At 41.8% G+C, this 24,540-nt stretch overlaps 1 protein-coding gene across 1 annotated transcript; it reads left to right on the forward strand.

The window, feature by feature from the left end:
- Positions 1 to 674: 674 nt before the first annotated feature.
- Positions 675 to 24,497, forward strand: LOC137545175 (pescadillo homolog). Its single transcript, XM_068266287.1, has 5 exons — positions 675 to 696; positions 9,609 to 9,883; positions 17,854 to 17,902; positions 20,449 to 20,531; positions 24,243 to 24,497. Exons 1-5 carry the CDS (start codon positions 675 to 677, stop codon positions 24,495 to 24,497), a joined length of 684 nt encoding a protein of 227 aa, XP_068122388.1.
- Positions 24,498 to 24,540: the final 43 nt, after the last annotated feature.

Below are 24,540 nucleotides of genomic sequence, written 5' to 3' on the forward strand. Positions count from 1 at the left end.
CATACTGAATAGAATGTTCTCAGTCCAGCTGACAGAAAAAGTGTGCAGCAAATAGGATGGTCTCCGGCATCTTTTTATAGGTCCTCTCCAGGAAGTGCTTTTATAAAGATTGAAGGAAATACTGAGAATCTTCCATGAGGAGATGAACTAGCCCAGAACCTGTCAGTTCAGTTTTTAGGCAATCGCTACACACCTGATAAATGCTCAAAAACTAGTTGCCAACGTGAGAATGGTTGAAATTTTTAACGACATAAGAAATTTTCTTCATAAAAAAATGAACAAACCTTTGTACCATGTAGCATACACAGGTTGTGTACCATACACTTGGTGTGTACCAGAAATTTGCTTCTTATTTAAAGTGTACCCGAGCTGTATAATTAAAAAAAAATTATACATACCTGGGGCTTCCTCCAGCCCCATCCGCTCCGATCGCTCCCACGCCGCCGTCCTCCGCTGCCTGCAGCTACGGGAACCGTGTCCCCTCACTTCCATCAGTCTGAGCCAGTCTGGCGTAAGAGAAGTGCGCCCTCTATGTATCTTTCCAACAGCTGCTGGAGAGATATGCAAAGAGTGCACTTCTCCTGCGTAGCTGGCCGCGACTGACGTCAGTGACGGTACCCAGTTCTCAAAGCTGCGGGCAGTGGAGGATGGGGGCGTGGGAGCGATCGGAGCGCATGGGGCTGGAGAAAGCCTCAGGTATGTATAAAAAATGTTTAATTCAACAGTTCTGAGTCCCTTTCAGTATTCTAAATGTATGCTGAGATAATAGGTGGGTGATCTCTCAGTCTTAGAATTTTAGAAAATTAGTTACATTGCCTTCTCGCTTATGTAAGCAGTCATACTTAGTGTTGACATGTTTAAAATATTCAAATTTGGTACCTTATTGCGAATTCTTCATGTGCACCGTGGCATGGGGGTGACAACTATTTCACCGCCTCTGGCTGCTGCACTCCATGTCACATTCCAGCTCTCATAATTTTTGTAAAGGAGGAAGTATGTGAGAGCTGTAATGTGATTGTGTTGGACAATGCATAGAGGAAGGGATAAGGATGGGTGAGTTAACACCCCCTGCCCGGTGCGCTTGTACAAAGATTCCGCTTGTGATCCAAAGTAATACATTTGAATATTCCGAACACGACAATACTATTCATGTCCTTTCGATTCCAATAGCTGTCCAGCTGGTCACGTGACCCTCCACAGAGTCACACCCACAAATGTTGACCATAGCAAGAGTCTGCTGCCAGATTTACCTTCAAAATATTCTATCTCTTTGGCAAAAACTGTTCATAGCCATATAAGAAAATGTTGCATCACCAGAACCCATATATCAATATGCAGAGCTGTAGTTGCAGTCATTCTCAAGTACAGTATGGCACACACAATACTGGCTGGATTGCCTGCCACAAGCACAAGCATACAGGCAGACTCCTATAAGTCAGCAAATGCAGAGGCTCAAATAAATCCGGGGAGGACACACACAGCAAAGATAGGGTAAGAGGCACACAGTGACAGGCCAGGATATGCTTGTAGACTCGATCTCGTGGCAGGCAACCAGACCGTTTTTGTGCACCACCCTGTAGTATTAATACAAAAACATCTCACAAAGAAGTGCATGCATTGATATTTTTGTCTAGTTTTTTTGCCTATGGTAAAATAATTTGTAGCCAGCAGATGCAGATCTGCTAAGAGGTGTTGGCTTTTCAGGAACGCTGCTTTGGAAGGTATGTTGTGTAAGTAAATAATACAGTACATGCCATTTTATACAACCACACGTATTTGTTCATCAGGACGTTTTTTTGTAAAATTTTTTGGAGCTTTTCCATTGTTTTCTCTAATTCCTTGGGTTTAGGGCTGATTTCAAAATAGCTTTGCTTTTACTGTGGACAGCTGGCCAAACGGCTCTTGTTAAAAATAACAGATGGTTTGAAGGAAATATTTAAAACCATTTAAAAGACAAATTGCTTATCCCTCTAAGCTCATAATTATTTTTTGTTTAGTGTATTAAAATATAAATAGAACAGAACAATGTACAGATAAGGGATGTGATGTGAACAAAAAAGGTAAAGAATATTATGATATGATTCATCAAAACTGATATCTGGATTGTCCATACTATATCATTCTACTATAGCCATGTATGTATGATAATTCATTCTGAAGTACAAGTACTGCTTATCTTACCAACCATGTCCCTAATACTTGAAAAATGAAAATTGTAGTGTTAAAGGCTGCTTGCCTCTGTGATCTATTTTAGAGAAGTATGATTTTAAGTGTTCATACCTGTTACCACTTGAGTGGTGAACGGACATCTTTTTGTCTGTTCTTCGCTTATTGCTAAACGGACAGTGAACAGTTCCTATTTTATATGTAGGAGCCATTCACACATTTTCACTCTGCAACAGATCCGTGGGAACCATTGCGGTAAGCAGACTGCACTTCTGTGTAGTTTGTGGTCATCCCAGGCAGGCAGATGCGTTCCCCTATATAGCCCATGGGAGTAACGCATCTGCCCCGGGCTACAGCTGAACCACAGCAGACTATCGGAGCAGACACTACATTGTCCGTCCCCACTGGATGCATGTGGGCCGGGACACAAGTGAGAACAGAGCCTTATAGAAGAACCGTAATGACACATAATAGAATGCAATAAATTATTCAGGATACCAATTTTACATTAAATATCCTGGTTTCAGCACCAGAAACTCTTCCTATATCCATATATTGCTGTATATTAGTGTGTAGCCTTCTGGGAGACAGGTACATTTTCTATATGTGCCTTCCACGTTGCATCTTCTACTGGCTTTAAAACTCTCAATAAACGAGCATTCCACACAGATCACCTGCCAGTACTAAAGCTGTTGCTGCCTTTGATAAGTTTTAGAAAGTAAATCAGTGTGAGGAAAAATCTTACAATGGGCAAACACTGACTCATTTTATAAATGAATATTGTAAAAAAAAAAAAAAACGTAATTTTATTCATTGTTATTTTGATTACAGTTCCTCTTTAAATGAGCTACATAGGGGTGTTCTATGGATTTTCTCACCAGGCCAGCTCAGTTTCTGCATTTACTGCGAGAGTCCAGAGATGGCCAGTTGCTGCAAAACTTGAATACAAAAAGAAACACACACGGCAGGCAAACCTATTTGAGTGAAAGGGATGCATGGAGTTGCAAATGTTAGTGCTCGTTTATTAGAATAAGCAGCACTGCCTCAGACTGTGGTGCTGAAATACAGTACATGCCTTGTGAGTGCCTGCCATACACGTGCTGCATCTGTGCTGTCCATGAAAACTTCTACAATTACTTTGAGCATTATGTTTTTCAAAAAATGCATGGTGACTAATATTAGCTGAAATAAACAGATGCTAATGCATTCAGAAGCACATACGCTAAATTGTAACGTGAAGTACGTTGGAACTTTGATTATCCATCAATATGATTCTGAATATTTTGGAAAAATTATTTGGTATAAATGTAACCTTACACCATACATGTAGAATTGTGCCCATGCTTGACACACTTGATATTTGGGGTGGGTGGTTGGATGGGACAACTTTGCTAAGGGGTGAATAGGGGGATGTTAAGATGATCATCGCATGGCCCAGGTGGCCTCTGAACTCTGTTCAACACGGATAAGCAACAAGGGAGAAAAGTACATCAGGCAGTAGGCACTAGCTTGGTCTATAATTACATGGCCTTACTCCACTCTCCTTTAGCATGGAACTTGGTGTCACCCCCTCTGGTGACTCCTGGTGCAGTCCGCACCTACCGCACCCCCTAGTGACGCCGCTGCTTTTTAGTCATACCTCATGACTAAGCAGACATGATTGCTCTGATACACATTAGCTGTTTTTACCTGTATTGCTCATTGTCCGTTTGTCAGACTTCCACAATAAAGATTGGATGTTTAAGGCAGAATGGTGAGCTGATTTCATTTTAGGTTAGTAAGATTACCCAGTTGAAGTCTTGCCAGTCATGCTGCTAATTCGTGTTCAATAAACACTAAGGGCAGCACACGGGTGTCCCCTCCTATGTTTAGCTTGGGCTGTGCTAACACTAGAGATTATCCATTTCTCTTGTACAGTATACAAAATCATGTAGAATAAAACAGGAAGTGGAAGATACACATAATCAATGACTTGTGAGTCAGTTTATGCTTACATTTGTCTGCTTACTATCTCAAGAGCAACACACATTCCTGATTCTATCTGCTGTATCTTCTTTTATGACTAGATTTGTTTGCATTCTTAAAACAGAAGGAATTTACAATAATTCAGCTTTAAGTGAACATTTGTGGTTACCCACAATGCACCGCTACTGAATATGCAAATTATCTCTTTATGTCCCTGAAAGCCAGGCTAGCATCCAGACCCGCTGGTGTCTAGCAAGCCTAAAGCTTTACATTTTACAGAGCCACATCAACCCCACATGCAAGACAGCCTGTTTCAGAATTCTGTCTGCATGTGAGGCTGATGTGGCTCTGTAAAATTTAAAGCTATAGGCTTGCTAGACACCAGCAGTTCTGGATGCTAACCTGGCTTTCAGGGGCATAAAGAGATCATTTGTATACTATATTCAGTAGCAGTGCATTGTGGGTAACCACAGATGTTCACTTAAAGCTGAATTATTGTAAATTTCTTCTATTTTAAGAAGGCAAACCAACCTAAGCATTGCTTTTTAGTAGGAGGGCTTTTTGGTCTCTTTTAGTCCCTAATGCTCTCCTTGTGGTTTTAGTTCTCCCCAAGCTGCTGGGTTGCTGTGTTCTTTTATGACCTCTCTCTTTTTAAAACTTAACATGACTAAGACAGAACGGGGTTGAGCCGAAATTTTCGAAATTTCGCATTACTATAATTACGCATGCGAAATTTGCTATTACGGCGCAAAATTATGGTAGCGTAATTGCCATTCAAATCGTAATTGATAATACCGTAAGCGTATTTTTCAACGCGTAATTTCGCGTTTCGTTCATAACGTAATTTCACGTACAACTATACCGTAATTTCACGTTAAACCATAACGTAATTTCGCATTTCTTCGTAATTTCGCGAATTTCGTAATTACTTGTTAGCTATAAAAAGAAATACATTTTAATTTTGAAAATGAAAGTAATTTTGTTTATAATAGTAATTACTAGACACAGGAAAGTGTCTGGGTATTGGAGATTGTCCAATCATATTACAGGCTTCTTTTGAGATACATCCTAAACAACCAATTGTAGTTTGACCCACCCTCCTAGTATATAATCTGGCAGCCATGTTAGTTTCACTTTGTGGGTTGTTGTTTCTGTAGGAGAAGGAGTGAGAGAGAGCACATTGCAGAACTCATATACACCATTTCTTTGCCTTTTCTAGCATTTTGCTTTATACTATAATTATAATATATTATACTATAATTATAATTACGCAATAATTACACTGTGATCAATGAGAGTAATATGAACTATCGCAAAATTACGTTACGTAACTATGCTTACAAACGTTTGCATACAAGGCAAACGTAATTTCGCGATACCCACCGTAATGCGAAAACTATGCGAAAATTAACGCTTACAGTAATATGAACTATCGCAAAATTACGTTATGTAACTACGCTTACAAACGGTTGCATGCAAGGCAAACGTAATTTCGCGATACCCACTGTAATGCGAAAGCTACGCGAAAATTACGCTTACACGGAATTTCGCGAAATCCTTCTTCATTACGATTATGTACTTACGGCTACTTACACTAATAACGTGAAATTTCGCAAAATCGTAATTAAGTCATTACGCTCACCTCTAAGAACTGATTATTTTTCCACCATCACCTTCCACCCATCAGCCTGATATAGCAACATAATAACACTAGCCCACCTATAACCTCAGTTCCCCAAGGTCTGTATGTGCCTAGGGGTCATATTTGATTCCTCTCTCTCATTTATCCCACATATTTATTCTCTAACCACCTCCTGTCATCTTCAACTCAAAAACATCTCTCTCACCCTCCTCTTTCTCTCTCCTGACTATACTAAAATGCTAATACACGCCCTTATTCCTTATAATATTTTGCCTCAACTCCTGTAATACTCTGCTCTGTGGACTACCTACTAACAGACTTGCACCCCTTCAGTTTTTACTCAACTCAGCTGCTGAACTCATCTGCCTCTCCTCCCACTTTTCATTTACAGCTCTTCTTTGCCAAGCTCTTCATAGGCTCCCAATTAAACAGAGGATTCATTTCAAACTGTTAACTCTAACCTACAAAGCTATCCCCATTCCGTAACCCCTTTACATCTCCTCACTAGTCTCCAACTACCATACTGCAACCTCCATTCTGCGCACAACCTTCTGCTCTCCTCTAGAATTATCTCCTCACACTCTCACAAGCCTCTCCCCTGCTCTGAAATTCACTTCCAAAACACATCTGTCTCTCCCAAACCTTTCAGCCTTCACGCACCCTTAAATCATGTGTACCGATGTCCGTATATTAAGTACCCTTGTTTGTTTCTTCCATTTTTCCTTGTTAATACCATTTTTATTTACATTGCAGTGTTAATCATGCACAAATGTCTGCAATAAGTCATTGCTTTTAGATCTCTGTGTCCATAGGTTCACATTTGAGAAATAAACAATCTATCTTTTGAATCGTTATGAAATGGAATAATAAAATAAAAAAAAAATATGGTTTGGATCTTTTAACTTTTTGTATGCAAGGTTTTTTTTTCTGCCGCAGCAAGAGCTTACAAGGATCATCATGGTTGGATATTTTTATGTTGGGTAACATAATAGTCTGTTCATAGTAGTCTATCTAGGACAGGAACGTTGAACTCCAGTCCTCAAGGGCTGAGGTCCTCACACCTTTTTGGCACAGCTCAAATTAATTGATTGGACTGAATCAGGGAAGGTATGGTTCATCAAGCCAAAAACATGTCTCCATTTCTCAGTCCACCCTAAACACTGGCATGGACATGGCCCTCTAGGACTGGAGTTTAACGCCTGTGGTCTAGGACTAGGTCATTTGATGTCTGTATCACTAATGTGTGAACTTATAAAGTAAACACTAAAACAGTAAAGAAAAGCTGCCCACTCTGTAAGGCTAGTTAACCAATGAATTTTCAGGAATAAGATTATCAGACACCTGCAGCATTTTTATAATTTTTCCTTAGGAGGTATCTAAACTTTTTACTTTTTAAAAGTCATAAGTTTCATCTCTGCTCGGCATTGAGTCAATTGAAAAATTGCATCAAAAACAACTTTGTAAATGCTCAAAAGCTTCTTTGATTATTCTGTAAAGGATTGGTTAGCTAGCCAAGCATTTCAAGAGAGGCTGCTCTAGGAAGTTGCTAACAAACAAGCTATTTCTCAAATGCTTCTGTGTGTATGCTGCCACTAGTTTGAATGTAAATTGATTGTATTGCCTGTTGAGTACTAGTGGTTAAATGGCGGAAGATATTGGCAATGCTTCCAGGCTGCACCCGAGTTGACCAGCTGCATAGATGTGCAGAGCCCACACATGCGAAATTACACAACTTACATTCAAAACTGATGCAGCAAAGGAGTATGTTGGCTTTAAGGACAGCCTGTGCACAGATTGTACAATACTAGATTCTTCCATGATAATGACTTGCCATCTTAGAAAAGACCTAACCACTAGCTAAAAGTTAAAACATAGTATGAACCTGAGGCTGCTAGCCATAAATGGTCTACACATGTTTTTTCCCTTTTTTTCCCTGTTCTTTACAAAATGTGTAGACCATTTATGACTAGCAACCTCAGGTTCATACTATGTTTTAACGTTTAGCTAGTGATTAGGTCTCTTCCGACAGGGCACATCATGGTCGTGGAAGAGTCTAGTATTGTACAATCTGAGCACAAGCTGTCCTTGAAGCCAACATCCTCCTTTGCTGCATCTGTCTTGAATGCAAGTTGTGTAATCTGCCCGTGTGTGGGCTCTGCATATCTATGCAGCTAGTCAACTCGGATCCAGCCTGGAAGCTCTGCCAATATTTCCTGTCCTATAAAAATATAAGTTTTCTTATGGCTAGCTGCATCCATGTGTCTCAGTTTGCATTCAATTTTATTTAGATTAGGCTTTAGTGCATAGTTTTGCATCTGATTTGTATTCAAGGTGTGTAATTGAAGTCCCTGGGTGGTGGTACACTAGTGGTTAAATGCTGTGAGTGTCAGATTGGAAGGGATTAAATATGATAAATTGATTTTCTTTTTCCATGCTGTTAAAATCTTGCAGAATTTTGTTTGTAGTGACTGTGCTAAGCTTACTATGATTTCCTATGAATTGTTATTTTAGCAAAAAACCAACAACGAACACAATGGCTCCTGCAAGATAGAGAAAATGGAACAATCTCCTATGGCTATTTTGTTACTGAGCTTAAAGAGAAGCCTCCCCAAAAACATGTTTTACTTTAAAGACCTCTTTAACATGGATGCCCTAGCTGAAATGCTGCATCACTGCGGCTGAAAACTCAATCACCTTAAACTCCCGGGGCAAAAATCCATGACTTTACAGGTCATGGATTTTGCTGCCCGGGGGAGGCAAAGCTTTGGGCTGTAGCTCTGCTTCTATTCGCATTAATCTGCACCGATCGCCACCTCTCCCCGCCCCTCTCAGTGAAAGAAGACTGAGAGGGGTGAGAGGAGGCGTAGATCTGCGCAGATTGACATGAATAGAGGCAGAGCTACTGTACAAAGCTCTGCCTTAACACAGAAGGAGCCCCGCAATTAGCCCCAGGGAGTTTGGGGGGATTAATTGAGTTTTCAGCCATGGGATGCAGTGTTTCAGCTGGGGCATTCATGTTAAAGGTATTTAAAGTAAAAACGTGTTTTGGGAGGCTTCAGTCTCTCTTCAATAAAGAGAGGCTGTATGTGTATATACAGGCAGGGAACAGGGATGGATCTAGGGGGGAGGGGGGGGGCAGGCGGGTCTCTTGCTCCAGGTGCAGTTTGTTGAATTCTTAAAAAGGCGGCAAAATTTGGATGGGGAATGGCAGTTTAGGTGCCAAAACCTGACCTTTAGGTGCCAAAATCTGACCTTTAGGCGCCAAAACCTGACCTTGCCCCAGGCGCAACTTGGTCTAGATCCGTCCCTGGCAGGGAACGTAAGTTTCCAATACACTGAATTGTGCAGTGGATTCAAAAATGTAGCCTTCTTTTTATTTGCCAATGTATGATGATATCTCGGAAAAGTCTAGTGTATAGGACATTTTAACTGTTAATTATGGCAACAAATTAAGAAACCGAGTTTTCTGATAAATTTGATCCCTTCTTGCGTGCATAAAGGTAAGCACGTATATGACATAATTCTGAGCAATTATTTTGAGGGCTCTTTTACACTACATGCTAATTCGATTTTTTTTGCAATTTTACATGTGAATTCAATTTTTGATGTGATTAAAAAAAAAAAGTCCTGCGTGCTGCGTTTTTTCATTGTTTCTCTTCTTGTGCTGCTAGCATCCAGTGAAAATCGCAAATCTAAATCGGTATTGAGATATGCTGTGTAAAAGAAGCCTGAAGCTGATTTAGAAGAAAAAAATCCTAGCATGTGGGTACAGTGGGTACAGCAAATGATAGACACTGATTTCATTATTTTTACGGGGCTTTTTGTGATGTTCTAGCTGTGAGGATAGGGGTATTCTCTCATGAAAAAGCTGAAATTAAAGATTCTGTGCTTGTCTTTGTTAAAAAGGAGGAAAGTAAATATGAGGAGTCTGAGGAGGATGAAGATGATGAAGAGGAGGAGGCAGTGGGAGAAGATGAAGGTGAAGAGGGAGGTGAAGATGAAGATGATGAGGAAGAAGCTGAAGAGGAAGAAAACACAACTAAACTAAACAATGAGTCGAATGCACCAAATAAGAATAAACCGGAGTCACCTGTAAAGACAACAGAAGAGGTAATGTCTCATGTATGGGGCCTGTTTTACATATCTGTTTGAAATTTTAGGAAATAAAATATGCCAGTAACTCTATATTAGGTGTTTTCAATCCAAAAGTTGAAACCAGCTTCAGCATAAAAATTATTTGATATTAAGGTCAGTGCAGATTGTACGGTGGAGTAATTCCCTTTCCTCTCCTCTTTCCCCTCACACTCACCCAGCTCCAGTATTCAGATGTGTAGCATGCAGCAGAGCACATTATGACTCACCACTATCAGTTACACCAAGGATTTCCCAATGGTGCTCCCTTTATTGCAGAATATGTAGGCAGTGGAGCATGCTGTAAAGGTGTTGTTCAGGCCTGGATTTACATTACGGGAGCCTATAGGTACCTGTGCTCTGGCATCCCAGACTCTGACCTCCATGAACCCACAAACCTCTGCCGAATCGTTCTGCAAGTTTAGTACAGGTAGCCAGAGTTGCCCCCATTGTTAATTAGTCCCCTTTCCCCCTTTCAGTATAGATAGCAGAGTAAGCAGCTCTTGGCAGTATCTCCCATGTATAGATATTAGACGTGTGTGCCTTTTCCTCCCTCCCTATGCAAAGTCACTAGCAGAGGTTACTCACCTACCTCATGTCATTCCACTGACTCTCCCTTCAGCAACATGTCCAATGTCCCTTATATGTATACAGCGTGTCACTCTGAATCTGACCTACCAGCACGTACTGGCGTGTTACATGATGAAAGACGCCACTATAGCCATGGAGATGGGATGCTAGACACAGTGGAAGGGAGACCTTATCAGTGGAATGCTGAGAACCGGGTGAGTAACCTCTCATTTATGCTCAGCTAGTGACATAGATAGGGAGGTAAGGGAGAGAGTGAGCTGCCTCTCCACCCTCAGGCGCCTGTAGGTATGAGCCTACAGTGCCTTATGCACAGATAGATAAGGCATATCTGTCCCTGGGTGTTGTATAGCTACTTTTCCTGCGTTCCAAGTCACCCCTCTTTATCTGATCCCTCCCCTTCCTCCCCTGTTTCCACAATGTCCTTCTGTCTCTGTAGCTGCTATGTCTCCACCCTTACTCTGGATCCTTTTCTTCACTGCCCATTCAGAGCGAGCTTGGAGACACAACAGCTACAGAAAGCAGAGTATGAAGTAGGAGAGGGAGGCATCAGCTGAAGACAGGAGCCTGGCAACTTGGAATGCAGAAAAGGTAGCTATACACTACTTATCCAGCATGCTTCACTGCCTTTAGATTCTGTAATGAAAGGACCACCATGGGAGTAATCCCTGGTTTGACCAGTGAGAAAGGAGGCAGGGGGCACCCTGCTGTGTCTCCACATGAATACTGAATAATAGGAAATAGTGACTAGGAGGTATTGCTCCACTGTGCTGTCCTCAACTGTTCAAGTGATGGCAGACTGGCAATGGGTACCATTATACAGGCAATAGAAACCAAATTGGTGCCAAGACTGACATGGAAATGGTGTGTTGGTGCAGCGATGGGAAGGGGCAAAGACTCCCTATTTGGCTCAACCATTTACCCAGGGTCAAATCCAGGATTTTCAAGGGGGAGGGGGGGGGGGGGTTCCTGAAAGATCTTCCTCGGCCATGCACAATACAGTATAATAATATGGTAGGACATCATGCTGGCTACACATAATGCAATTTCCCATCCGACTGACTGGATCTGACGATTATTTCCGACATGGCCGATCTGCTCTCAATCGACAACGGGATTGATTAACAGCAGTTTGGATGTAGATAATGAGGACAGCTGACGTTGTTAACCCTCTGGGGGATAATCCCGAGCTGAGCTCGGGGTAAGCCGCCACAGAGGATTTCTCAGGCCCTGGTGGGCCGATTTGCATAATTTTTTTTTGTTGCACGCAGCTAGCACTTTGCTAGCTGCGTGTATATACCGATCGCCGCCGCTCCGCGCTGATTCGCCGCTACCCGCCGCGCCGCTCCCCCCCCCCAAGACCCCGTGCGCAGCCTGGCCAATCAGTGCCAGGCAGCGCTGAGGGGTGGATCGGGACTCCCTCTGACGTCACGACGTCGTTGACGTCATCCCGATCGTCGCCATGGCGACGGGGGAAGCCAAACAGGAAATCCCGTTCTGAATGGGATTTCCTGTTTGCTTTGATTGCCGGAGGCGATCGGAGGGGGTGGGGGGATGCCGCTGCACAGCGGCTATCATGTAGCGAGCCCTGGGCTCGCTACATGATTTAAAAAATTAAAAATTTAAAAAAATAGTGCTGCGCCACCTCCTGGGCGATATAATTGTATCCCCCAGGAGGTTAATGAAGGGAAAAGTGAAGCATTCACCCAGCAGGCGCACAAGGCTGTGCTCATACCTGACTCTGTTAAATAGGAGCTGTCAGCAATACTATCTTAGAAAAAAAAAACACATATATAAGTAGATAAATACTTGCTCTTCTTACATAATATATTGCACTGTCCACATTTTGATTTTAGTGATTTTTCTACAGTAAAAAAAGAGAAAATACTTCTTAGCATTTCCCATTTTAAGTGTGGCTATTTTGAAGCCAATCCTGATGTAATTTCCTCCCTTACTCTCCTCTGCCTGGTTTGCCCGCCCTTAACTATAGAAAGTGCATTGTCTCAGCATGAGAAATATTGGCCAATCATAGAGGAACACAGGTGTGGCAGGGGAAAATGGGAGGGAGACTTCAGCCAATCAGGGGACATTAGTTAAGTCTGAGGGGAAGTAGAGAAGCAAAAAAGGACACCCCAGCATGCCCTGCAACTTCCTTTTTGTGTACAAAATGTTGTGTGTACCAAATAAGAGTCAGGTAAACTGGGGAATGATCATTTATGAACAAGAAAAGTAATAGTGATTTTAACTTTTGGATTGCCTGGTTAGCATCCTTACTACTTGTTTACCAGATAAAAATAAAGAATTGATTTTTTATTTTATGCCCGACCATTACACTTTAAGTTCCCAGAGAGCTGCTTCATGCTCTGCACATACACTGCTGCTCCATGCTCTGTACACATGCTGCTGCTCCATGCTCTTTTCACACGCTGCTGCTCCATCCAAAGTCAATTGTAAGGAAAGAAAGGGGGCAGTGCTGTGAGCTGCAGGATACCTGCAGATATTCTGGTGTCTCAACTTGTGCCTGTCCCCCAGACACTCCACTGGCCCTGGTCTGAGGGGGGATTCTGGGCAACTGTAATCCCCCCCAGCGTTTGCCTATGCTACTGGTGCTCCTAAGTAAAGATGGATTGGTTTGTATTCAATTACAAACAGTAATTAAGGAACTATTAAGATATTCACACAAGTTTAGTTTTTAGTTGCTAAGTAGAAGACTGCCTCTGGCAGTCTTGCGAGGATTTCCTCGAACTTCGGTGGTTCCATGAATTTTCGCCAAAACTGTTTCATGGATTGCATTAAGATTAAGACAATGGCGGCAAGTTTAGCAGTTAATAGTAATACATGCTATAATCTGCAAATTTCCAAGGTATGTTAAGAACTAAAGTAAGAACATTCATGTAGTTTTAGATAACATCAATTTTAAAGTTAGAGTTAAAAAAATGTTTTTAAATGCGGTTAAAAGACAATCGGTTTTGAAAATGTATATATCCTTCCTAATAAAAGCCCTGGGATCTGCTTCCTAGTCAACCCGAGTGTTCAGGCATAGAGCTGCGGCGTTGCCACGCACACGGGTGGATGTGGGCGCATGTAGGCATACATTCTTTTGTCCGTTTTAGAAACAGGCCTAATTGTCTAGTATTCCCATAAACAGCAGGGAATATACAGGGGCAAGTTTCAACACTTTTGCCAGAGATTGCTGTACAGACACAATAATGCTGTATTAGGATCCCTAGCAAAAATGGCTATTATTTTTATTTAAAAAAAAAAAGTTATTGAAGGACCACTGTTGCGAATATATACAGATAAGAAGTACATTTCTTCCAGAGAAAAATGAGCCATAAATTACTTTTCTCCTATGTTGATGACACTTACAGTAAGCAAGCTGACAGAACCGACAGGTTTTGGACTGGCCTATCTCCTCATGGGAGATTCTCAGGGTTTTATTTATTTTCAAAAGCACTTAGTAAATGGCAATCCGTCCAACTGCCTAAAAAGTGTGCAGCAAGCATAGAGGCTGGCCAGCATCTTTTTATAAATCTTTTTCATGGAGTCTTTCTATAAAGTAAGAACATTCATGTAGTTTTAGATAACATCAATTTTAAAGTTAGGGTTAAAAAAATGTTTCTATAAAGCATACAGCATAAAGAACATAATTATGCAATGAGTAAAAGTTTATCTCGGATCCAATAAAAAGATCCCCGCTGCATATCTGTGCACATATAGATCCCCACCAGCACTAATGTATAGCAAGCCAAGATTAAAGCATCTTGAAATGAGCTGTGGGGCTCCCCATTGGTCCATTACCGGACCCATGGGAATCCTCCCTGAGTATAATGTCACCAGGCTTGTTTATCTGCATGTTAAATACGGAAATAGAATTCTTTACTTAGAGAACACATTTTCAGTGCTCTACTGTGCAATAGTGGTGTGCTTCACACCATTTCAGCCTTGTTTGGTAATTGCATGGTCTTTGGCTTGTGTCTAGCTTTTTCACCATAGTAACACATATTTTGAAGCTCAGAATAAACTATTGCTTCTAGGGATGGTTTGCTTGGGAGTGCTGTACAGAAGCACAGATGATTGTGAAATGTGAAAGCTGTTTCAGCACTTGACAGTCCTGTTCTGTGAGATTGTATAATTACTGGTACCTCTGTATGGTTTAGCTGGTCCTGCTTCTTGGCATTGTCATTTCAGAATAACCAAATTAAAATTTGACTTGGGAAGGTTGAGTAGAAGATTGACAAAGTGACTTGTTGACCATCTATGATGCCATTTTAAAAAGAAATTAAATCATGAGACAACTGTTCACCCCTGAATATTTCATGTCAGAACTTGAAGCGCACTTCTGAGAAATTAATAGGGGCTACCAATAAAGCCAAACTGGTTTACTAGAAGTGTGAAGTAGTGGGGGTGTGTCTTGACACCTTAAAGGAAAAACACAGGAAACAAAAAACAGGAGCTCAGTAGTGCAATAAACCACTTAACGACCGCCTAACGGCAATAGGCGTCGGCAGGTCGCAAGTGGTTTCCCATGGAAACTGCCGCTCGTTCGAGCAGCCGTTCCATGTCAGTTCACGGAGGGTGTCTTTGTGAACAGTCTGCGAGCTGCCGGTCGCGGCTCGCAGGCTAGATGTAAACACACGGGAAAGAAATCCCCGCTGTTTACATCATATGGCGCTGCTGCTCTGAAGCCTATCCTAGGCGGCGCAGCCCATACCTAGAGGGAGAGACAGGGAAGGGCAGAGAGGGCGGAAATCGCTGCGGAGGGGGGGGGGGGGGGGGCTTTGAGGAAAAAAGGGGGGAAGTCTGATCGCCCTGGCTGGAACCTGTTCTGTGCTGTGGGCTGGAGAGCCCACGCAGCACAGATCAGTCAGAGAAGCCCTGGTCCTTAAGCCATTAAATGCAAATATTTGCAGTATGAAGAAATAGATATTCTACTCACAAAGGTGGGTAGCAAGTACAGATGTTGCAAACATAGAATTTTCTGTTTGCGAATGTGGACTTCCGCAAATGTTCGCAGAAAAGGCGAATCTGGCGAACTGCCATAGACTTCAATGGGCAGGTGAATTTTAAGACTTACAAAGACTGTTCTGGCCACAAAAGTGTTGAAAAAGTTGTTTCAAGGGGTCTAACACCTGGACAGGGGCATGCCAAAGGGGGATCCATGCCAAAAGTCTTACCAAAATTTACGGAGTGGACGCAAAGTCGGGTTTTAATCCCTAAAGGGCAGGAATCACATTATGCAGAGCTCTGGGTGTCAGTGGGCTGTGGAGTGTCACAAACAGAGAAATGCAATAGTACTATCAGAATACAGTGAAATAATAATGCACAGGAGTATTTCTGTGCCTGTAACTTAATGAGGTAGCAGCAGTAGTGTGCACACAGCTCTGGGTGTCAGTGTGGGCTGTGGAGTGTCACAAAAAAAAACCACACACACACAGGAGACCGATGTGCTAGCCTTCAATAGGGTTGTTTGAAGTGCTTTCCCAGCAAGTGAGGAACAAGAACACAGGTCTAGCTAATGCTTCCCCAACCTGTCTGCAGCAAGTCTGACCCCGCTCTCACTAACAATCAGCAACCAGCAGACAATTAATCCAATATGGCCACCGCAATGGCTTTTTAATAGGGGGGTGTGGGGGTCAAGGAAGGGGTGCTAGCTGATTGGCTGCCATCTGCTGACTGTGAGGCAAGGGGTCAAAGTTTAGCTCAATGATGATGTATAGGGGGCGAATCAAACACGCCAAATGTTCGCTATTCGCCGCAAATGCGAACAGCCAATGTTCACAGATTACTGCTCGCCGGCAAACTGTTTGGGCCATCTCTAGTTAAAAAGTATAAAACTTTTTAAAAACAATAAAAGCAGAAAAAATTGAGGTGGCTTACCTCATAGACAAGATCTTTGTATAAACAAAGGGTCTTTATTTTTAGCACAGGTCAAATATCTTGTCTATGAGGTAAGCCACCTCAATTTTTTCTGCTTTTATTGTTTTTAACAAGTTTTATACACACCAGGGTGCCTCTTTTCTCACACTGTGTTTATTAGAAGAGGTGTTTACTTATATTTGACCTTGTAGCATAAAGAATATTGATTTGAGTTGGGAAACATTGCACTCATGTCCACATTTCTCTATTACACCACTGCCCATTGTACTATTGGGATAGTGACTACCCGTGTAGTTGTCCTGCGATGCCACTGTTGACAGCATCTTGCACATGCATGCTCATAAACATACGCAGGAAAAATAGAACATTAAAAAAAATATATAATATAAAAAAGTAAGCATGATCTCACCCAAACCTCTTTAAGTCCACTTTTACTTTTTGTTCACCTGGCAGGCTGGTATTACTCAGAAAATGCTAAGCCCACCAACATGGTGCTCTGCTTACAGCAGCAAATAATTCTCTCATGTGACATGGTCCTAAGACAACCAAACTTTTAAAGCCTTGTACACACGCTCAATCAAACCATTGATGTGTTCTGTTCTATGTGTGTGTGTGTTGGGGGTGGAGCAGGAGTGACATCATGTGGCTGGTGGGCAAAGTGGGGGCAGCAATGCTCTCCGCCATCAGTCAGTCGAAGTGATGCACCAGGAGGGATTGGTCGCTGGATTCTCGGCAGAGGCGGGTGTTTTTGGCCACCTTGCCCAGGTTTCATCTGGCATGTTTATGGAGCTTAAAGAGGATCTGTAATGTCAAAACGTCCCCTGGGGGGTACTCACCTTGGGTGGGGAAAGCCTCCGGATCCTAATGAGGCTTCCCACGCCGTCCTCCGTCCCGCAGGGGTCTCGCTGCAGCCCTCCGTGAAAGATGACGTCAATATTTACCTTCCCGGCTCCTGCGCAGGCGCTCTGACGGCTGTCGGCTCCGAAGTAGGCGGAAATACCCGATCGCCGTCGGGTCTGCTCTACTGTGCAGATGCAATTTTTCGGCGCCTGCGCAGTAGAGCGGACCCGACTGAGATGGGGTATTTCCGTGTAGTTCGGAGCCGAAAGCAGCCACAGCGCCCCCGCTGGAGCCAGCAAAGGTAAATATTGAATTTACAGTCGGGTCTGTCGCCTGCTGTTCGGAGGGCTGCAGCGAGACCCCCGTGGGACAGAGGACGGCGTGGGAAGCCTCATTAGGATCCGGAGGCTTCCCCCACCCGAGGTGAGTACCCCCCAGGGGATGTTTTTGAGGTTACAGAGTCTCTTTAAGACCTTTGCCCTAATTGATAAATTGCAAACATATAATTAGTTTCAAATATGAATATTATAAAAGTTGAATTTTTCACTAAATGTATATAAATATATAAATAAAAAAAGACTTGGAAAGAATGCATTTGTAGTTTTCATGTTTTTGTTTTTTCCCATACTTTTCTTTATTAGGTCACTAAAATCAATGACCAGATGATTCCAAACAGCAAAGAGGATAAGGGTTTGTACTGTGTTTTTAATTTATTCTCTATATGTCTATTGTAAAACTATTTAAAAAGTGCCTAAACACTAAAATTAAGATGCACAGTTTAACTTACCTGGGGCACCTTCCAGCTTCCTGTAGTCCTTCTGGTCTCTCATTGTCGTTCCACTCTTTGACATTCAACTACTGTGGCCAGGACATTCTGCGCAAGCACAGCTGCGATTTCAAGAACTGCACAACTGCAGAATTCTCCCAGCAACAGGAGCACGATTAAGTACTGCGTGGCCTGGGGGCTGCACACGCAGCTTTCGGAGGGAAGAGTGGCTAAATGGACAAGAGCGAAATGACAGCAAGGAACCAAAACGACAACAGGGAACTGAAAGAGGCCCCAGGTAAGTTAAACTGTGCAGTTTAGTTTTACTTTAGGTTTCCTTTGAGTAGTTACAGTGGTTTGCAAACGTATTCGGCCCCCTTAAAGTTTTCAACATTGTGTCACATTACTGCCACAAACATGAATCCATTTTATAATACAAAGTGATGTACAAGTGAGAAGTGGAATGAAAATCATACATGATTCCAAACATTTTTTACAAATAAATAACTGCAAAGTGAGGCGTGCGTAATTATTCAGCCCCCTTTGGTCTAAGTGCAGCCAGTTTCCCATAGACATTGCCTGATGAGTGCTAATGACTAGAGTGCACCTGTGTGTACTCTAATGTCAGTACAAATACAGCTGCTCTGTGATGGCCTCAGAGGTTGTCTAAGAAAATATTGGGAGCAACAACACCATGAAGTCCAAAGAACACACCAGACAGGTCAGGGATAAAGTTATTGAGAAATTTAAAGCAGGCTTAGGCTACCAAAAGATTTACAAAGCCTTGAACATCCCATGGAGCACTGTTCAAGCGACCATTCAGAAATGGAAGGAGTATGGCACAACTGTAAACCTACCAAGACAAGGCCGTCCACCTAAACTCACAGGCCAAACAAGGAGAGCACTGATCAGAAATGCAGTCAAGAGGCCCATGGTGACTCTGGACGAGCTGCAGAGATCTACGGCTCAGGTGGAGGAATCTGTCGATAGGACAACTATTAGTCGTGCACTGCACAAAGTTGGCCTTTATGGAAGAGTGGCAAGAAAAGTGGCATTGTTAACAGAAAAGCATAAGAAGTCCTGTTTGCAGTTTGCCACAAGCCATGTGGGGGACACAGCAAACGTGGAAGAAGGTGCTCTGGTGAGATAAGACCAAAATGGAACTTTTTGGCCAAAATGCAAAACGCTATGTGTGGCGGAAAACTAACACTGCACATCACTCTGAACACACCATCCCCACTGTCAAATATGGTGGTGGCAGCATCATGCTCTTGGCGTGCTTCTCTTCAGCAGGGACAGGGAATCTGGTCAGAGTTGATGGGAAGATGGATGGCGCCAAATACAGGGCAATCTTGGAAGAAAACCTCTTGGAGTCTGCAAAAGACTTGAGACTGGGGCAGAGGTTCACCTTCCAGCAGGACAATGACCCTAACCATAAAGCCAGGGCAACAATGGAATGGTTTAAAACAAAACATATCCATGTGTTAGAATGGCCCAGTCAAAGTCCAGATCTAAATCCAATCGAGAATCTGTGGCAAGATCTGAAAACTGCTGCTCACAAACGCTGTCCATCTAATCTGACTGAGCTGGAGCTGTTTTGCAAAGAACAATGGGATTTCAGTCTCTAGATGTTCAAAGCTGGTAGAGACATACCCTAAAAGACTGGCAGCTGTAATTGCAGCAAAAGGTGGTTCTACAAAGTATTGACTCAGGGGGCTGAATAATTACGCACACCCCACTTTGCAGTTGTTTTTTTTAAATGTTTGGAATGATGTATGATTTTCGTTCCACTTCTCACATGTACACCACTTTGTATTGGTCTTTCATGTGGAATTCCAATAAAATTGATTCATGTTTGTGGCAGTAATATGACAAAATGTGGAAAACTTCAAGGGGGCTGAATACTTTTGCAAATCACTAAGTGTTTTGATTTGCTTAATATTAAATATATTGTTAAATGATGAAGTATCATGTTTTATTTTCTTTTTATACTTTGTTAGTTAACTGGCTCCATCTAAGGTACAGTAGAAAGTGACAGATGGACTTGCCTAAGACCTCTGAAGGCAAAAATGGTTTTGTCATTTCCATCAGTATTCATCACTTTAAAAGTAGATAGCCTGTCCGTTTCTGGCTTGCGTACAAATTGTATGCATTTTGGAAGGGGGCTATTCATATTTCTGTTGATTTGGATGAGCCCAGTGAGCTAATTAGGCAACTAGTGCTACCGTGCCAGCGAAAGGAACTTTAACATTTCTGTGCCTTGCCAGTGCCATCTTACCACAGTTAAGTGCATCAGGGCCATACTCTCAATTTAGCAGTAACTCATACAAACATCATTTTCCTTCTGCATATAAGTAGATGTATCCGTACAGAGTAAAGTAAATAGAATTGCTGATACTTTTACATTATTTGCCTTCCTTAGATGATTGCTGAGAAAATATATTTTGGAACTAATTTATTTTATGTACAGAGTCAGAACTTCCAGAAAATGTTAAAGCGGACAGTCACTCAGAAAATGATGCAACCAAAACACTTCCTGAGAAAAAAAGTCGGGTAAGTCACATCCTGGATAATTATTAATTTGCATTATTTTTTTTAACTCACATCTGTAGCGTTAAAATTAGAAATGCTCGGTATCACAGATGAAGTATTTTTAAATAATATTTTTTAAAAGCCTGGGGGGTAAATGAACAAAGCAGTTGTTACGTTGCTGTGTGCAGATAGTGCATGGCAATATCACCCTTTCTACTTTAAGCAGTGTACCATAGTTGCACTGATTTCTGTTATTGCACAATGTGTGGTACACTGCTGGCGTAGTAAAGGTAATGTTACCATGTGCTGCCCGCGCACAGCAATATTATCATTGCTTCATGAGTCAACTCCAAGGTTACACACAGTGCTATTCTGATATGCTAAACGACAGCTACAACTCTCATTGCTACCATCTAATGCCGCTGATATTGTAAAACTCTTATTTCCCTCTGCAGGCTGTTATGCATAGTGCAGAATATAGTACATCCTAATTTATTTTAACAGTCAAAGTGAATACTGTCACTAAGGATCTAAGGGCGTATTATGCAGCATTTTTAGGATTTTGCATTTGACCTGTATTTATATTTTTCTTCTAAAATTGTGGAAGGCCTTTTTTGCACAGTGCAGACCTTCTTGATTTCAATTTAGCACACACAACCTTATTATTGAATTAAAAAAAAAATAAAAAAAAATATATATATATATATATATATATATATATATATATATATATATATATATATATATATATATATTTATGTTAATACTTAACATTTATTTTCAATATACATTTTTGAAAAGCTACATTTATTTTTTGCATTTCTTAAAAAGCAACTACACTGCAAGGAAAATTAAAATTAATTAAAAACAAAATGATTTGGAATAAAAAAATGTCAATCATTCATGCGTTTTAAACTTAAATATTCATATTAAAATATAATATTATAAATATTATATTTGAATATTAATATACACCTATGAGTGTAAATTAAGTGGTAACAAGCAAGGCAACACTTAGAGCAAGACTAGGCTTTAAATATGCATTGCAATATTCACAGAAACCTTTAGTAATCTCCACCTCGCTAAAGCCCTCCTACACAGTGTATTGATAAATTACAAGTGTGCTTCAGAGTATACCAGAATGAACAAAAAAAGTTAAATAAAGGACTATCATTACCGCCACACAGCTGATCAGTTGGCTTCAGCTGTGATACATGCTTATTTTTAAGGTTTATTTAGCGGTTATAGATTGTTGTAGGCACAGGATGTTAAATTTGGGCATGATGCTATAACAGTAATCACTGGTTAAATTAATGGTATAGTGGTGGTATTACTGTTAGGTGTAAGTAGAGGGGAAGTTCGTGTTTGGAGTAGGTAAGGAATAGGTTAGTTATTATTATTATTATTTATTGTATTTATAAAGCGCCAACATATTACGCAGCTTCTGGCATAGATGCAGGGAATGTTAGTGTAAGAAAATATAATCACATAGGGCAATAGTAGAATATCAGTAACTACTAATATTCTAGTATACATAGCAAAAGATGGTAAAATATCAGTAAAATTGCTCATATTCTACTATCCGCAATATCTTGCACCCATTTTATTGTGAAAATCACAGACAACAAGGTAAAGTGGCTTATCGATAACTGAACTCAACTCCTTTGATACCCGGGGGTGGATGCCATCTGGGCCAGGTACCTTGTCTATCTTGATTGATTGTATTTAAACTTGCCTGCATACCTTACTGTGTTAGGCAATTCATGCTGAATGAGGTGGAGTGGGAACAATCCAGGGCCATATTATGCGCTAAAGCAGCCGTGGGAAAACTTTGTCCCATGGGCCGAATTTGGCCCACTGCCACTATGATGCAGGCCCATTGATAGAGGGCCTGTTTCTGCTCCTCTCCCCTTTTTTCTCCTGCTGTCTTTAGAAAAATATGTGCATAGCACATACAAGAATACTAACTCCCCCAATCACACTCTCCAGCGGCAATCTCCATGCCAATGGCGGAATCATGTGACCCCCCGTCATTACATACCAGTGTGTCACATGACGCCAAGGTTGCCATGGAGTTCGCCGCTGGAGAGTGCGATTGGGTGAGTTATAACCGATCATTCCCCACTACTCTACCGTCAGGAGGGAGGTGTCAGGCCTATAGGAATATCCACTCACGAATCGGCTCCAATGCCCCAATCTACCTCCACACGCTTCACCCTATGTGGCGTGTCCCCGCTTGAACGAGAGGTAAGAAGACAACACCTACCCGACTTCGGTTACACCCAGGCCTTTAGTGTGCAAGGTACTGGAGCTGAATGCAGGGTGAGCTAATAAACTTCCAGGCCTAAACAAGAACACAGAGTAGCAAAGTCCAGCAACAGTCGAGTTTATTATACTGCCTCTGCTCGTTTGAATCTGGCCATTAGTCTTTCTTAACATTTTCTTTAATTGCCACAGCTTAGATGAACTTCCAGGAGACTTTACACATGCCACGCTTAGATGATTTGCCCACTTGGTCCTCAGCAATCTTCAAACAGGATCCTAAGAGGTTAAATTGCCAAAGCCAGGGGAAGACTCTTTTGTTCCGTGATCTCTCTGCTGGCTGCCTGGGGGGTAGGAAAGTTGGACCTGCGGAGAAGCTTGCGGGTCCTATCAAAATGTATCATTGGGACTTTCAGGAGACAAGGGCTGTTTCTATTGGCTTCTGCTCCTGGCAGTCATAGGTAATTGTCTCTGCTTCTGTGAGTTCTGTGAGTCCCGCACTGATACCAACAGAGTAGAACTGTTGGTAATGGAACAGTGTTCTACCGCATACTGTAACCTTGAGGAATTAACATTCACTGCCATGTGTTGAGGTATTTACTGCACAAGTCGGTAATTTGCCTCACTACTCGATAATTTCAGCTTTTCATGCGGTAACAGCCTTGATGAATTAACACTTTCCTAAGTGCTCCGTAAAATCAGCTGTTTTCAGCATTACCGAATGCGGCAATGCTTGATGAATTGACACCATAGTAGTTAGGGTGTAAATAGAAACCATATATAGCAGGAGTATTGGAAATAAGTACCATTTTCATAAGCAGAATGCCAAAAATGTATCCATTAGAGTTCACTTCCTTTCTCCTCTTGATACAGATCATAGACAGGCCAATCAGGTGTGCCCATGCGAAACCCAAAGTAAGAGGAACAAGAAATATGTGCAGCGCATGTACAAGATAATCAACTTACCCAATTGCACTCTCCAGCAGCGATCTCCATAGCAAGAGCTTTGTCATGTGACCTGCCATCAGTATGTACCAGCGTGTCCCATGACGCAGCTGTCGCCATAGAGATCGCTGCTGGAAAGTGCGATTGGGTGAGTTACCAACCAATCACCAATCACCCTGCACCCGCTTTTTTTAGGGAGAGAGGGAGATATTCTAGCTGCGGGCCGCATTCTTGAGGAATGCGTCCCAAAGCCAGAAAAGTGGATAGGTGCACATCTATAGGTAGCCACTGCTGCTCAATACGTTTTTGAACTTGAAAAGTTACATTTCAAAGGTAGCACTTTACACTTAATCAAAATGATTACTTTGAAGATTTAGCTTGTACAATTTTGGGTTAATTAAGGTAGGCATTGTATTTACTTCCTGTGTAAGTAAGCAGTGCTAGTGTTTACAGTAATGCAGGTTGTAGTGGACTGATATAAATTGTGCTTTATTGGCTTTTGTTTTGTCCCCCTAAAATTTATAGTTATCACTGTTTAAAAGACGATCAACAACAAGTCAAAAGTCCCTGCAGGGAAATGGAAGTGTAGCTGATTCTTCCAAAGAAAATGGTGTTGAAAATACCAAACAAGCAGATAAGGTGAAAGAACAGAAAGATGAAAATCAAAACAGCAGCAAGCAGGAAGACTTTAAGGACTCTGAGAAGCCTCAGGAGCATTCAGAAAATGGCCAGAGCTCTCAAGACAAAAGGTCAAAATCCTCCACTTGTATACTTTTATGAAAGACGCGTGAGGACTTGTGCAACAACTCCATTTGTTGTTTTC

Source organism: Hyperolius riggenbachi, chromosome 2, assembly GCF_040937935.1.
Source record: "Hyperolius riggenbachi isolate aHypRig1 chromosome 2, aHypRig1.pri, whole genome shotgun sequence".
NCBI lineage: Eukaryota > Metazoa > Chordata > Amphibia > Anura > Hyperoliidae > Hyperolius > Hyperolius riggenbachi.